This window comes from Acipenser ruthenus, chromosome 40 (genome assembly GCF_902713425.1).
Source record: "Acipenser ruthenus chromosome 40, fAciRut3.2 maternal haplotype, whole genome shotgun sequence".
Classification (NCBI taxonomy): domain Eukaryota; kingdom Metazoa; phylum Chordata; class Actinopteri; order Acipenseriformes; family Acipenseridae; genus Acipenser; species Acipenser ruthenus.
This window is the reverse complement of record NC_081228.1, coordinates 7,527,631-7,540,373: the sequence shown is the minus strand read 5'-3', so window position 1 is coordinate 7,540,373 and position 12,743 is coordinate 7,527,631. Positions and strand designations below refer to the sequence as shown.

Sequence of the window (12,743 nt, the reverse complement as noted above, 5' to 3'; positions counted from 1 at the left end):
TGTGTCTCAGTGAGCTCTGACCTGATGTACAAACAATACTCACTACAACCCTGATTATCCAAAACAGAACGTGGGTGAGCAGAGCCTGGGCTACCAGCAGTGCGATTCAACTCCGATGAAGAACACCACCTCTAAACAATGCACCCGGGGCACTGAGACCTCTCTTACTAGGCAGAGAAACTGAAAAACAAAACTGTGCACTCGACGCGTGTGCATGCAGATTGAAGAAAAAGAGACCAAACCTTAACATTGGAAAGGCAGGAAGAGTCACACCAGTTTCCTGATAACTGCAGTTTTCACACTTCCCATAGCTCGGGGGATTTTGCTGACACAGAAAAGCTGTCTTAGTTGTATTTTGTTGTTAACCAGCAGTGAATGTTACCTGGAAACACATGAATCATCTTGTCTTTCAGAGGGCGGGGGATTACACAGGCAGGATTTCATACCCACGCTTCCAATAACAGAACAGGCACCCAAAACCCATGCAGCTCCGCTGAGCGAGGCGGTAGTTACAGGCTGCTCATTCGCGGTGAGCCCTGTCCTGCGGACACGGGGAGAGGCACAGGGCAATGCTAGAATGATCTGTGCAGGGACAAGGGGAGAGGCACAGGGCAATGCTAGAATGATCTGTGCGGGGACACTGGGAGAGGCACAGGGCAATGCTAGAATGATCTGTGTAGGGACACGGTTACACCTTTGAAGGAGAGGCCAAGGTGATGGAAAGCAGGATCTCTCAGCAGTGCAGGGGGAGGCTCTGGTGATGTTAGGGAAGGTAGTTCAAGATTAGGACCTGGATTAGATTTGTAATAATTGCCACGCAGCCCGTTTTTTGATCTGTTCAGATTCTAATTGAAATGTGTGTCTTGGTGTTGTGAGTGCTGCAGCGTTGAAGATTGGACCCCTTCCCCTCGCTCAGGTGACTTCAATAAACACTCCAATATATATGCAAACCCAGCCGTCGCTATGGCAACCTGCACCACTCAGGAGTCGCCATAGAAACCTGTTGTTGCACCTTTCGGTTACCGTAGAGACTTGTTGCATCTTCCAGCAGCTAAGGCAATCTCCAGATGAACAGGGACCACCCAGATGATCACTGCGCTCAAAAAGCAAGGGGCTGTCCAGCAACATGCCAGCGATTCCTCACCATGCACACGACAGCAAGAAATAACTGGGGTGAAGCGGGGTAGGGGCAGGATCATGATCCACTACCAGTGCTTTCTGTATTGTTTAACAATGTGGTTTGAACTCCATGCAGAAAACATGGGAGGAAACACTGGGCCCAGTTTCAAGAGATGGTGTAATTTCTGTAAACCTTGGTGACATCACTGCTATTTCAGTCCCCCTTCATCTCGTTCGCACCTTGTTCAGAATGCAGCTGCGAGGGTTCTCACTAGAACACAGAAACGGGCTCACACAACTCCTGCGCTGGCCTCACTGCCCTGGCTTCCAGCGCCATTCTGAACTGATTTTAAAATATCTTTCTCAAGACATAAAACACTGAATGGCACCGGATTACCCAAGAGATTTTGTCCCATATGTGCATTTTAAGGTCAAATTGAAAAGGAGGAGAAAGTGCATTCAGTTATAAAGCCCCCAGATACACTGTCCTTTTCTGTTAGATGCTGCTTCAGTCAATATTAAGATTAACCACTTACCTTTACAGCCTTTTTTAACCTGACAAATATAATTTTTTGTATCTATTTTATTTGCTCATTTTTGTAATGTTGTGTTTTATTTATCGTTCTTATTCATTTCCTGTTCTCTTATGTTGTTTAGATTGTTTTAATTATTATTTCTTGCTATGATGATGATGATAATGATGTATTGCTATTCTGTAGTTTTTCCTCCATCTTCTTTCTGTTTTAAGGACATGCAAAGCGCTTTGCAGGGGTATGAAAGGCGCTATATAAAGAAGCCCTATCCATTCCAGTGATCTGGTCTGGATGCAGGTGTCCCAGTGGAAGGGTCGGGCTGCTCACCTGTGGACATGAAGAAGGGGATGCGGAACTTGCCGCTCAGCACTCGGGCACGCAGGTTCTGCAGAGTGCTGCCATCGAAGGGCAGGGCACCACACACCAGCACATAGAGCACCACTCCGAGACTCTGCATAGGAGAGAGAGAGAGAGAGGAGAGGTCAGTGTGCACACACACACACACACACACACACACACACACACAACAGCACATAGAGCACCACTCCGAGACTCTGCATAGGAGAGAGAGAGAGAGAGAGAGGAGAGGTCAGTGTGCACACACACACACACACACACACACACCAGCACATAGAGCACCACTCCGAGACTCTGCATAGGAGAGAGGGAGAGAGAGGAGAGGTCAGTGTGCACACACACACACACACACACACACACCAGCACATAGAGCACCACTCCGAGACTCTGCATAGGAGAGAGAGAGAGAGAGGAGAGGTCAGTGTGCACACACACACACACCAGCACATAGAGCACCACTCCGAGACTCTGCATAGGAGAGAGAGAGAGAGGAGAGGTCAGTGTGCACACGCACACACACACACACACACACGCACACACACACAGCACCGCTCCGAGACTCTGCATAGGAGAGAGAGAGAGAGAGAGAGGAGAGGTCAGTGTGCACACGCACACACACCAGCACATAGAGCACCACTCCGAGACTCTGCATAGGAGAGAGGGAGAGAGAGGAGAGGTCAGTGTGCACACACACACACACACACACACACACAGCACCACTCCGAGACTCTGCATAGGAGAGAGAGAGAGAGAGAGAGAGAAAGAAAGAGAGAGAGAGAGAGAGAGAGAGAGAGAGGTCAGTGTGCATACACACACACACACACACAGCACCGCTCCGAGACTCTGCCTAGGAGAGAGAGAGAGAGAGAGAGGTCAGTGTACATACACACACACACACACACAGCACCGCTCCGAGACTCTGCCTAGGGGAGGAGAGGTCAGTGTGCACATGGCCAGGGTATCGTTTTTAGGGGCTCACTGTGTTTGGGGGCTCACACTCACCCAGATGTCCACTTTGGGCCCGTCGTACTCCTTGCCCTCAAAGAGCTCAGGGGCCGCGTAGGGGGGGCTGCCGCACCACGTCTTCAAGAGCTGGCCTCGAGAGAACAGATTACTGAACCCAAAATCTGCAGGGCAGAGTCAGGGAGAGAGAGAGAGAGAAAGAGAGAGAGAGAGAGAGAGACAATGTACTGGTAAGAAAAACAGAGCGACAAGGCCATTTCACAGGGCCTGACTCAGAACAGGTTACAGTGTGTGTGTGCGTGTGTCTGTGTATGTCAGTGTGTGCGCATGTCAGTGTGTGTGTGTGTGCGCATGTCAGTGTGTGTGTGTGTGCGCGTGTCAGTGTGTACCTGTGTGTATGTGCGTGTGTCAGTGTGTGTGCGCGTCAGTGTGTGCGTGTGTGTATGTGTGCGCATGTCAGTGTGTGTGCGCGTGTCAGTGTGTGTGTGCGCGTGTCAGTGTGTGTGCGCGTGTCAGTGTGTGTGCATGGAGTGGGTTCTCCTGCTAGTCTTGGGTGTGGGGAATGCTGAGCAGGCAGGTGGGCTGTGCAGCTCATGTCCCTGTGTTACTGTCCCCGTCCTCCTCCCTCACACACACACACACACACACACACACACACACACACACACACACACACACACACACACACACACACCAGCCCAGCAGAGGGGTTACCCCTGGAGAGCATCTCCTATCACACACAGTCACAGAGGCAGCGCCCCCTACCTGCGATCTTCATGTTGAGGTTGTTGTCCAGCAGCAGGTTCTCTGCCTTCAGGTCGCGGTGCACGATGTTCCTGCAGTGACAGAAATGCACCGCCGCCACAATCTGCTTGAACTTCCTGCGTGCTTCCTTCTCCGCCATGCGCCCGTGAGCCACCAGGTGATCTGCGGCACAGAACAGAACATGAGCCCAGCACAACGCTCTTCATGCTCTATTGAATCTGCTGGCTCTCAGGACACTGCAGGATGAAAATACCACTCCCATGGCACTGCAGTTTGAGCCATTAAGACGTCACACCTGAGCTTGTTACCTGTGCACTGCGGCTAATCAAGCTCCGATGAAGCCTGGAGGGTGAAACTGCTGTGCAGTAGGAGTCTTATTTCCAGCCCTCATACTGTATTCAATTGTGGGGATCTGCTGTGTCTAAACTAACCCTGGAATGAGGTGGCTCCCAGGGCAGTGCCCGAGAGGCTGGTCCCCAGAGGCAGACTCTCCCCCACAGGGCCAGCCCTGCCGATGCTGAATTACTGAGGGGACTCCACAGCAATAAACAAGAAACTGGGCATCATAGCTTTCAAATCAATCCCAGCACCCGCGTCATTATCACAGGACCCCTGCCCAGGTGCTGAAGGTATTTTGTTTTTCATTATGGCGCCATAGAGAATAAAATGTTCAAGAAAATGCCTTTAAGATAAGATAAAAAATAAAATAAAAAAAATGACAATTCTGTGAGCATCTTTGCAATGTTTCTCTCTCTCCGTCTCTGACAGCTGGCTGTTTTTCCCTGTTTGAGTCTCTCATTGACTGAGCTACTCTGAAAACATTATCCATGGATTCTGGTCCTCTCCGGCAGGCTGCTTATTTTGTGAAGGGAAAGTATTTCTCTCACTCTCTGAGCACAGCCCAGGCCTGCCCTACCAATCCTCACAGCATCCTGGAAATGCCCCTTCATATTTACAAATTGGGAAACGTGGCACAGAGTGAACACACACACGCACGCACGCACGCACTGGAATAGTTTACATTCCACTGAGGTCTGCCATTTCCTGGAGCTGCAGCCCCTTCCATTCATGAGAAACACATCTCAAACCCCACTGCTCCTCCGGGCTGCCATCTCCCAGTCCCACTAGCAGCTAGAGGTGCTTACTGCTGCACTGCGCCACGGTCAAAGCATGGGGATAATATTCCAGTAACATTGCACTGCTGGAGAACTGCGGCATGCTGGAAAAAGAGTGCAAGCGTCCGCAGATGTGATATGTACCAGTGTGTTTGTGTGTAACAGTGTGAGGGGACCACTGTCAGGAGAGTTTACACTGGCTGCAGTGCTCTGTAAATACAACATCTACTCAGTAAATCTGTGCATCGTCCTCTGCTACTTGAAACAGAGTCAGCAAGAATCATAGTAAAAAAACACAGTCTGATGGTGTTGCAACTTCCCTATTCCTGGAACTGTTTCTGCTTACATCCATAAAACATAAAAACAAGACACACCGCAGAATAGATCAGATCACAAACACCTGCAATGAGACTCGACTGCCAAGGGAGAAGAGGGCTGGGGGGCGGGGGAGAGAAGAGGGCTGGGGGGCAGGGGAGAGAGAAGAGGGCTGGGGCGGGGGAGAGAGAAGAGGGCTGGGGGGCAGGGGAGAGAGAAGAGGGCTGGGGGCTTGGGAGAGAGAAGAGGGCTGGGGGCTTGTGAGAGAGAAGAGGGCTGGGGGGCTTGGGAGAGAGAAGAGGGCTGGGGGCAGGGGAGAGAGAAGAGGGCTGGGGGCAGGGGAGAGAGAAGAGGGCTGGGGGCTTGTGAGAGAGAAGAGGGCTGGGGGCGGGAGAGAGAGAAGAGGGCTGGGGGGCTTGGGAGAGAGAAGAGGGCTGGGGGGCTTGGGAGAGAGAAGAGGGCTGGGGGGCTTGGGAGAGAGAAGAGGGCTGGGGGGCGGGAGAGAGAAGAGGGCTGGGGGGCAGGGGAGAGAAGAGGGCTGGGGGCGGGAGAGAGAAGAGGGCTGGGGGCAGGGGAGAGAAGAGGGCTGGGGGCTTGGGAGAGAGAAGAGGGCTGGGGGGCTTGGGAGAGAGAAGAGGGCTGGGGGGCTTGGGAGAGAGAAGAGGGCTGGGGGGCTTGGGAGAGAGAAGAGGGCTGGGGGGCTTGGGAGAGAGAAGAGGGTTGGGGGGCTTGGGAGAGAGAAGAGGGTTGGGGGGCTTGGGAGAGAGAAGAGGGTTGGGGGGCTTGGGAGAGAGAAGAGGGCTGGGGGGCTTGGGAGAGAGAAGAGGGCTGGGGGGCAGGGGAGAGAGAAGAGGGCTGGGGGGCAGGGGAGAGAAGAGGGCTGGGGGGCGGGGGAGAGAGAAGAGGGCTGGGGGGCGGGAGAGAGAAGAGGGCTGGGGGGCTTGGGAGAGAGAAGAGGGCTGGGGGGCTTGGGAGAGAGAAGAGGGCTGGGGGGCTTGGGAGAGAGAAGAGGGCTGGGGGGCTTGGGAGAGAGAAGAGGGCTGGGGGGCTTGGGAGAGAGAAGAGGGCTGGGGGGCTTGGGAGAGAGAAGAGGGCTGGGGGGCTTGGGAGAGAGAAGAGGGTTGGGGGGCTTGGGAGAGAGAAGAGGGCTGGGGGGCAGGGGAGAGAGAAGAGGGTTGGGGGGCTTGGGAGAGAGAAGAGGGCTATCTCAAAACATCAACTCAAAACATCAACCCGAGAAACAAAAACGAAGAGAGAGAGTTCATTAGCAAACAATCTGAAGCTAACACTTACCGAATATCTCCCCGCCGCTGGCGTACTCCGTCACCAGATAGATCATGCGTTCCGTCTCCATGACCTTGGGAGGAGCACAAAGAGACAGACACAACATAAAGAAACGGACCATGCATTCATCCTCGTGGACATCACCTACACTACACTGTACTGTGGGTAATCCACACTGCACCTGTGCAAGGTAATAGATAGCTACTTAATTAAACAGGACACACTCACAGCAACACACACTTACAGAATACAGAAACACACTGACACACGCTCACAGACACGCTCACAGACACACACACACGCACGCTCAGACACGCACACAGACACGGCGAGCGCTCATACCTGGTAGAGTCGGATGATGTGAGGGTGTCGCAGCATCTTCATGATCTCAACCTCTCTGAAGATCTTCTTCAGGTTCTCATCATCCAGCTGCGTCTTGTCAACAATCTTAATGGCCACCTGAAATAAAGACCAGAGGTGAATCACTCGAAGACAGACAGAGACTGAGGACAATTTGATTGGAAAGTGGACAGGGTGGACATGTGGACAGGGTGGACATTCTACGACCAGATGGTCCCCAAATGGGACTGAACTCAGGTTCCACTACAGCACCTCCTGTGTGGCACCTCTGAGTGCAGAGACGGCAGAGATTCACGTACAGGGAGCGCAGGGGTTAATGCTGCTGCTCCTGCTGCAGGAAGGCTAACACAGAGGGTCTGTCACTTCTCATGTCTTTCATTTAACAGAAACCCTGCAGGCCACGTATGCCAGCTCCACCCAGCAGCTGACTTTCAAAGGGAGGCATATCAAAGTGCCGGCGCGGTCTCTTTGAGGGCAGCCTGCCTCAGAGCTGAGGAACAGCCTGCTTCAGCTGGGACTCCCAGAGACAAAGACAGCCATCACAGGAAAGGGAAACACGTGGATTTGGGGGCTTGTCGTGGTTTCCCTATCCTGGTATTCATGGATCACTATCAACTATCACTCCAGGGTTTCATTGCAACCAGGTCCTACTAAAAGAATCGTCTGAAACAATGAGCATTGTGCTTGCATTACAAGGCGTGCAAAGACAGTAACACAGAACGCCTTCACGTGAAGTCACAGAGGCGGTCAGGGTGAGGCTTGCTTTAATCTGCGCAAAGCCAAACCAGATCTCACTCTCAGTACCCTTGCATGTTTCCAAGAACCGAGAAAACTCAGGGAGGGAGAGAGGGGTTTTCCCAACGAACACGGGCCACGCTGCGGTATTTTTTCACAACTAAAAAGCCTGGGGAGTCTTTTTATAGGACATCTGGTAAAGGCTCTCTAATTGAAACGGTACAGTGTACACAGTTGATAACAGATGTGGGGAGAGACACACCAAAGAACTTTGAGGAATGACTCACATGGGAACGGACGGCAGTCTGAGCAGAGGGGAATCCCTCTAGTCAGAGTCTCAGGGCAGGCTGAGCTGCTCTGGGAGCCACGGTATCAGGGAAGAGGAAACCTCCAATGAGGATTGCCTGCCTGCCTGCCTGCCGCCAAGACACTCACTCTGCCAGCCCATGAGCAGGGACGCGCTGGCCAGTGCAGTGCAACTGGACAGCAATCTCCCCTCCCATCCCAGTCTCTCAGAAGCAGCCTCACCAGCTCTGAGGATGACACACAGAATGGAATGGCAGAAACAGTCCCTGTTGCTAAGGTGACCTCATGCGGTAACAATGAGCTGGACGCTGGCAGCTGCAGCACAAACAAGCCAGCGGAAAGAGACAGGCAGGGAGGGAGGCAGGGAGGCAGGGAGACAGGCAGGCTTCAGTGATTCTAGTAGGGAGATAAATAGGGGGAGGTAGCAGGAGTGCCACTGGGAGACGAGGAAGAATTAAGGAGAAGGAGGTAAAAACAATTGAAGTAAAATGAGCACTGCGGGGTATTTCAATGTGAGTGGGAGAACCATGGGGCTATATCACTGTTCTAAATAAACAAATAAATAGTCATGTAACCAAAACATGACAGAATGAGACAGAGAGAGACAGAGAGCGAGAGAGAGCGAGAGGGAGGGAGAAAGACAGGAGAAAGAGAGACAGAGAGAGAGACAGAGAGAGAGAGAGGGGGAGAGAGAGAGACAGAGAGAGAAGGAGGGAGAGAGAGGAGAGAGGGAGCAAGAGAGAGGGGAGAGAGGAGAAAGAGAGAGGGGGAAGAGGAGAGAGAGAGAGAGGGGGAGAGAGAGCTTGTTCATGCTGCTGTGTGTGACAGCAGGACTCAGTGTTCAGATCATCTGGAACTCAGTCAACAAGTGATGTGAGCATTACAACACAAAACCACACTCTTCAATTAGGACATGCTGCTGGGTTCTTGGCAGGCAGGCAGGCACACAGTTCAGCCGTGTGTGTGTGTCTGTGCGTGCGTGCATGTGTCTGCGTGTGTGTGTCTGTGTCTGCGTGTGTGTGTATTCTGTGTGCTGTGTGACAAGACATGTGTTCTGAACAGGTTACAGTACTATGCTTTTTATAAAGAGCTTTTTTTTCTTTTCCCCCAATAGATGCAAGAATGTGAACTGCTGGATTTTACAGATTCATTTTGTTTAGCATTACACACAGCAAAGCCTGCAGTGAACTGATAAAAGGTTACTAATTAAGTTAACGAGTGTGATTGCGGTCTCTATCCTTCCTGCTCAGTCTCTGGTCTTAGATTGACTCGAGTGCAAAAAAAAAAAAAAAAAAACTGCTTCAAAACTAGAAAACACTCTCACGCATCAGAGTGAATGTCAATTCCAGGGCTGAGGACTGCACCAAGTGTCTACAGAAATCAACAGCTTTGCACTGGAGCAAAAGAGATAATAAATCTGAGCTGATTTACTAGAAAACTGTCCCAAGATCAGAGGCATGGCAGGAAAGAGCATCTTTTATAATGAAGCCTGGGTTTCCAAGCAGCCGGGACACACAATGGAATTCAATGTGATCGTACAACACGTTGGGCCTTCCCTGCCGGGTCACTGGAGGCTGGATAAGTTACTGCAGAGCCCAACATGAAGCCGGGAGCACTCATCCAGCCATTAAGAGCGAGCAAAACCACGATCAAACAGCTTCCACACAGTGGAAAATCAAAACCACCACGAGCAAACAAACCATTCATTTTCAACATTCACAAAAAACTGCAGTTGTGAGTTCAGAGTAACCTCGCTGCCGCCGAGGCTCCGAGTTCAGAGTAACCTCGCTGCCGCCGAGGCTCCGTGTTCAGAGTAACCTCGCTGCCGCCGAGGCTCCGAGTTCAGAGTAACCTCGCTGCCGCCGAGGCTCCGAGTTCAGAGTAACCTCGCTGCCGCCGAGGCTCCGAGTTCAGAGTAACCTCGCTGCCGCCGAGGCTCCGAGTTCAGAGTAACCTCGCTGCCGCCGAGGCTCCGAGTTCAGAGTAACCTCGCTGCCGCCGAGGCTCCGAGTTCAGAGTAACCTCGCTGCCGCCGAGGCTCCGAGTTCAGAGTAACCTCGCTGCCGCCGAGGCTCCGTGTTCAGAGTAACCTCGCTACCGCCGAGGCTCCGTGTTCAGAGTAACCTCGCTGATGCCGAGGCTTCGTGTTCAGAGTAACCTCGCTGATGCCGAGGCTCCGTGTTCAGAGTAACCTCGCTGCCGCCGAGGCTCCGTGTTCAGAGAGTTCAGAGCAACCTCGCTGCCGCCGAGGCTTCGTGTTCAGAGTAACCTCGCTGATGCCGAGGCTTCGTGTTCAGAGTAACCTCGCTGATGCCGAGGCTCCGTGTTCAGAGTAACCTCGCTGCCGCCGAGGCTCCGTGTTCAGAGAGTTCAGAGCAACCTCGCTACCGCCGAGGCTCCGTGTTCAGAGTAACCTCGCTGATGCCGAGGCTTCGTGTTCAGAGTAACCTCGCTGATGCCGAGGCTCCGTGTTCAGAGTAACCTCGCTGCCGCCGAGGCTCCGTGTTCAGAGAGTTCAGAGCAACCTCGCTGCCGCCGAGGCTTCGTGTTCAGAGTAACCTCGCTGATGCCGAGGCTTCGTGTTCAGAGTAACCTCGCTGATGCCGAGGCTCCGTGTTCAGAGTAACCTCGCTGCCGCCGAGGCTCCGTGTTCAGAGTAACCTCGCTGATGCCGAGGCTCCGTGTTCAGAGTAACCTCGCTGCCGCCGAGGCTCCTTGTTCAGAGTAACCTCGCTGCCGCCGAGGCTCCGAGTTCAGAGTAACCTCGCTGACACTGAGCCTCCAGCGAGACCCAGCAGAAAAGGAAAGTGCGGTCCACCTACAGCACAGCACCTTACTGAGATCCTACGACACTAGCATTACCATTACTCTTACTATTACTATTATTATTAGCACAGTCACACTGGCACAACACACTCAGATCTCTGGCTCTGGAGAGATGCTCGCTGGAGTCACAGGCAGCCCTCCCCAGCTATACAGAGAGGCCACTGCGTAACACAGCAGGGGAGCACAGCACACACAACACAGTAGGTTCAAATATCAAACCCATTCTTTCAGTCTGTGACTGGACTGGTACAGCATCAGCATGAATTTAATAATTCACAGTGAAAAGCATAATCTCAATGCATCAGGGGTATTTTCTAGGGTTATGAGAGGATGTGAATCCTGATCACACTTAGTATTAGGCACACAGGTGCAGAGTGCAGACAGACCTGCAGATGCTGTGCAATGCATGCTGCGTGGGAGTGCAGCGCACTGCAGAGGAGATGGAGGCTGCTTCATGCTGAGCTCAGCACCGGAGCAGCTGGAAGAAAGAGAGCACAAAGCCTGAATAAAGACACCAGCTGCCTGCCGTGATGGCCAGTGTTTGCAATGGCTCCTGCTCCTCAGATACCCCAGCTGACACTGTCAGGTTACTAAGCAACACCTGCTGCAGTCAAGGCACCTTGCTCTTTGTAAAGTGCTCTGTCTGAGATGAAAAGATAGCCATGCAGAAGCAGAGCGATTCAGAGTATTATGTGTTTAATAGCTCAGCTTCAGATAGCTCTGTGGGGAGACTAATCCCTCTCAGTCCACTATGAGGACAGGCTGCTCCAGGAGGGATCTGCAGGAGCTCTTGGCCATTTCCTTATTTACAGCCTTTCTCTTAAAAACTACGGAGAACTCTTCACCAGGCCTGCCTAGAAACAAAATGCAGTAAAATCTCACTTATAGGGTTTTACTTGAATGCAACAGAGGATAGGAGCCCTAAACAGAAGAGAGTCCCAGAGCCCATTTAACCCTAACCCTGTAATGTTCAGAGTTCAGGCACGTCTGTTATGTTTCAGGTCGTATTGGCCCAGCGCGATTTCAAACTAATTGAAACAGCCTTGAATTAATTAAATGTTTTTTCATTGCATAGCTTTTACTCTTTTTTAATGAAACATTAGAAATGAATGTAGACTCTCCTTATAATCAACTCAAAGATATATTTAATCGCATCATACTGTTATATGACCAGTGTATTACTCACAAACCACAACTGTATTTGAGAAGGGAATGAATGAAGCTTGAGCTATGGTACACTCACTTCCAATAACATTTCTTATATATATAAACACACACACACACACACACAGAGGAGTTACTTGTAGAGACGTTCTGTCCAGGATGAATGACATGTACTCTCAGGTTCCTTTGTAAATGCAGGGCAGAACTGTGAGATCACATTACGCATGATGGACATGATGTTTGCACAGATATTGCTACATTTCATACAGCTAATGTTTGTCTTAGTCATTTTTTTATTTTACCCCATTTTTCTCCCAATTTGACATATCCAACCGTATTTTTTAAGCTCAGCTCACCGCTACCACCCCCGCGCTGACTTGGGAGTGATGAAGACGAACACACCCTGTCCTCCGAAGCGTCTGCCGTCAGCCGACCGCATGCGCCACTCAGGAGCCCCCCTTACTGCAATTCTATGAAGGGCAAAAGTTGCATCTTGCTCATTTTTTGCCAATGCCAGCTGCTGCAGTCAGAGATGCACCGGCTCCTTCTGCCTGAACGCTGTGGATAAGAGCATCGCTGCAGGAGCTCTGGGCATTCCTGCCTGAACACTGTGGATAAGAGCATCGCTGCAGGAGCTCTGGGCATTCCTGCCTGAACACTGTGGATAAGAGCATCGCTGCAGGAGCTCTGGGCATTCCTGCCTGAACGCTGTGGATAAGAGCATCGCTGCAGGAGCTCTGGGCATTCCTGCCTGAACGCTGTGGATAAGAGCATCGCTGCAGGAGCTCTGGGCATTCCTGCCTGAACACTGTGGATAAGAGCATCGCTGCAGGAGCTCTGGGCATTCCTGTCTGAACACTGTGGATAAGAGCATCGCTGCACGAGCTCTGGGCATTCCTGT

At 51.8% G+C, this 12,743-nt stretch overlaps 1 protein-coding gene across 1 annotated transcript in view; it reads right to left on the bottom strand.

Moving 5' to 3' along the window:
• The window catches only part of LOC117970149 (serine/threonine-protein kinase SIK3-like), a 64,603-nt gene that overhangs the window by 20,745 nt on the left and 31,115 nt on the right, over nucleotides 1-12,743 (bottom strand). Inside the window, exons 2-6 of the mRNA XM_059010067.1 lie at nucleotides 6,794-6,910; nucleotides 6,461-6,524; nucleotides 3,738-3,899; nucleotides 3,012-3,136; nucleotides 1,980-2,103 (exon numbers count right to left, since the gene is read on the bottom strand). Of these exons, the coding sequence (XP_058866050.1) occupies nucleotides 1,980-2,103; nucleotides 3,012-3,136; nucleotides 3,738-3,899; nucleotides 6,461-6,524; nucleotides 6,794-6,910 (592 nt within the window). The remainder of the gene's footprint in view (nucleotides 1-1,979; nucleotides 2,104-3,011; nucleotides 3,137-3,737; nucleotides 3,900-6,460; nucleotides 6,525-6,793; nucleotides 6,911-12,743) is intronic.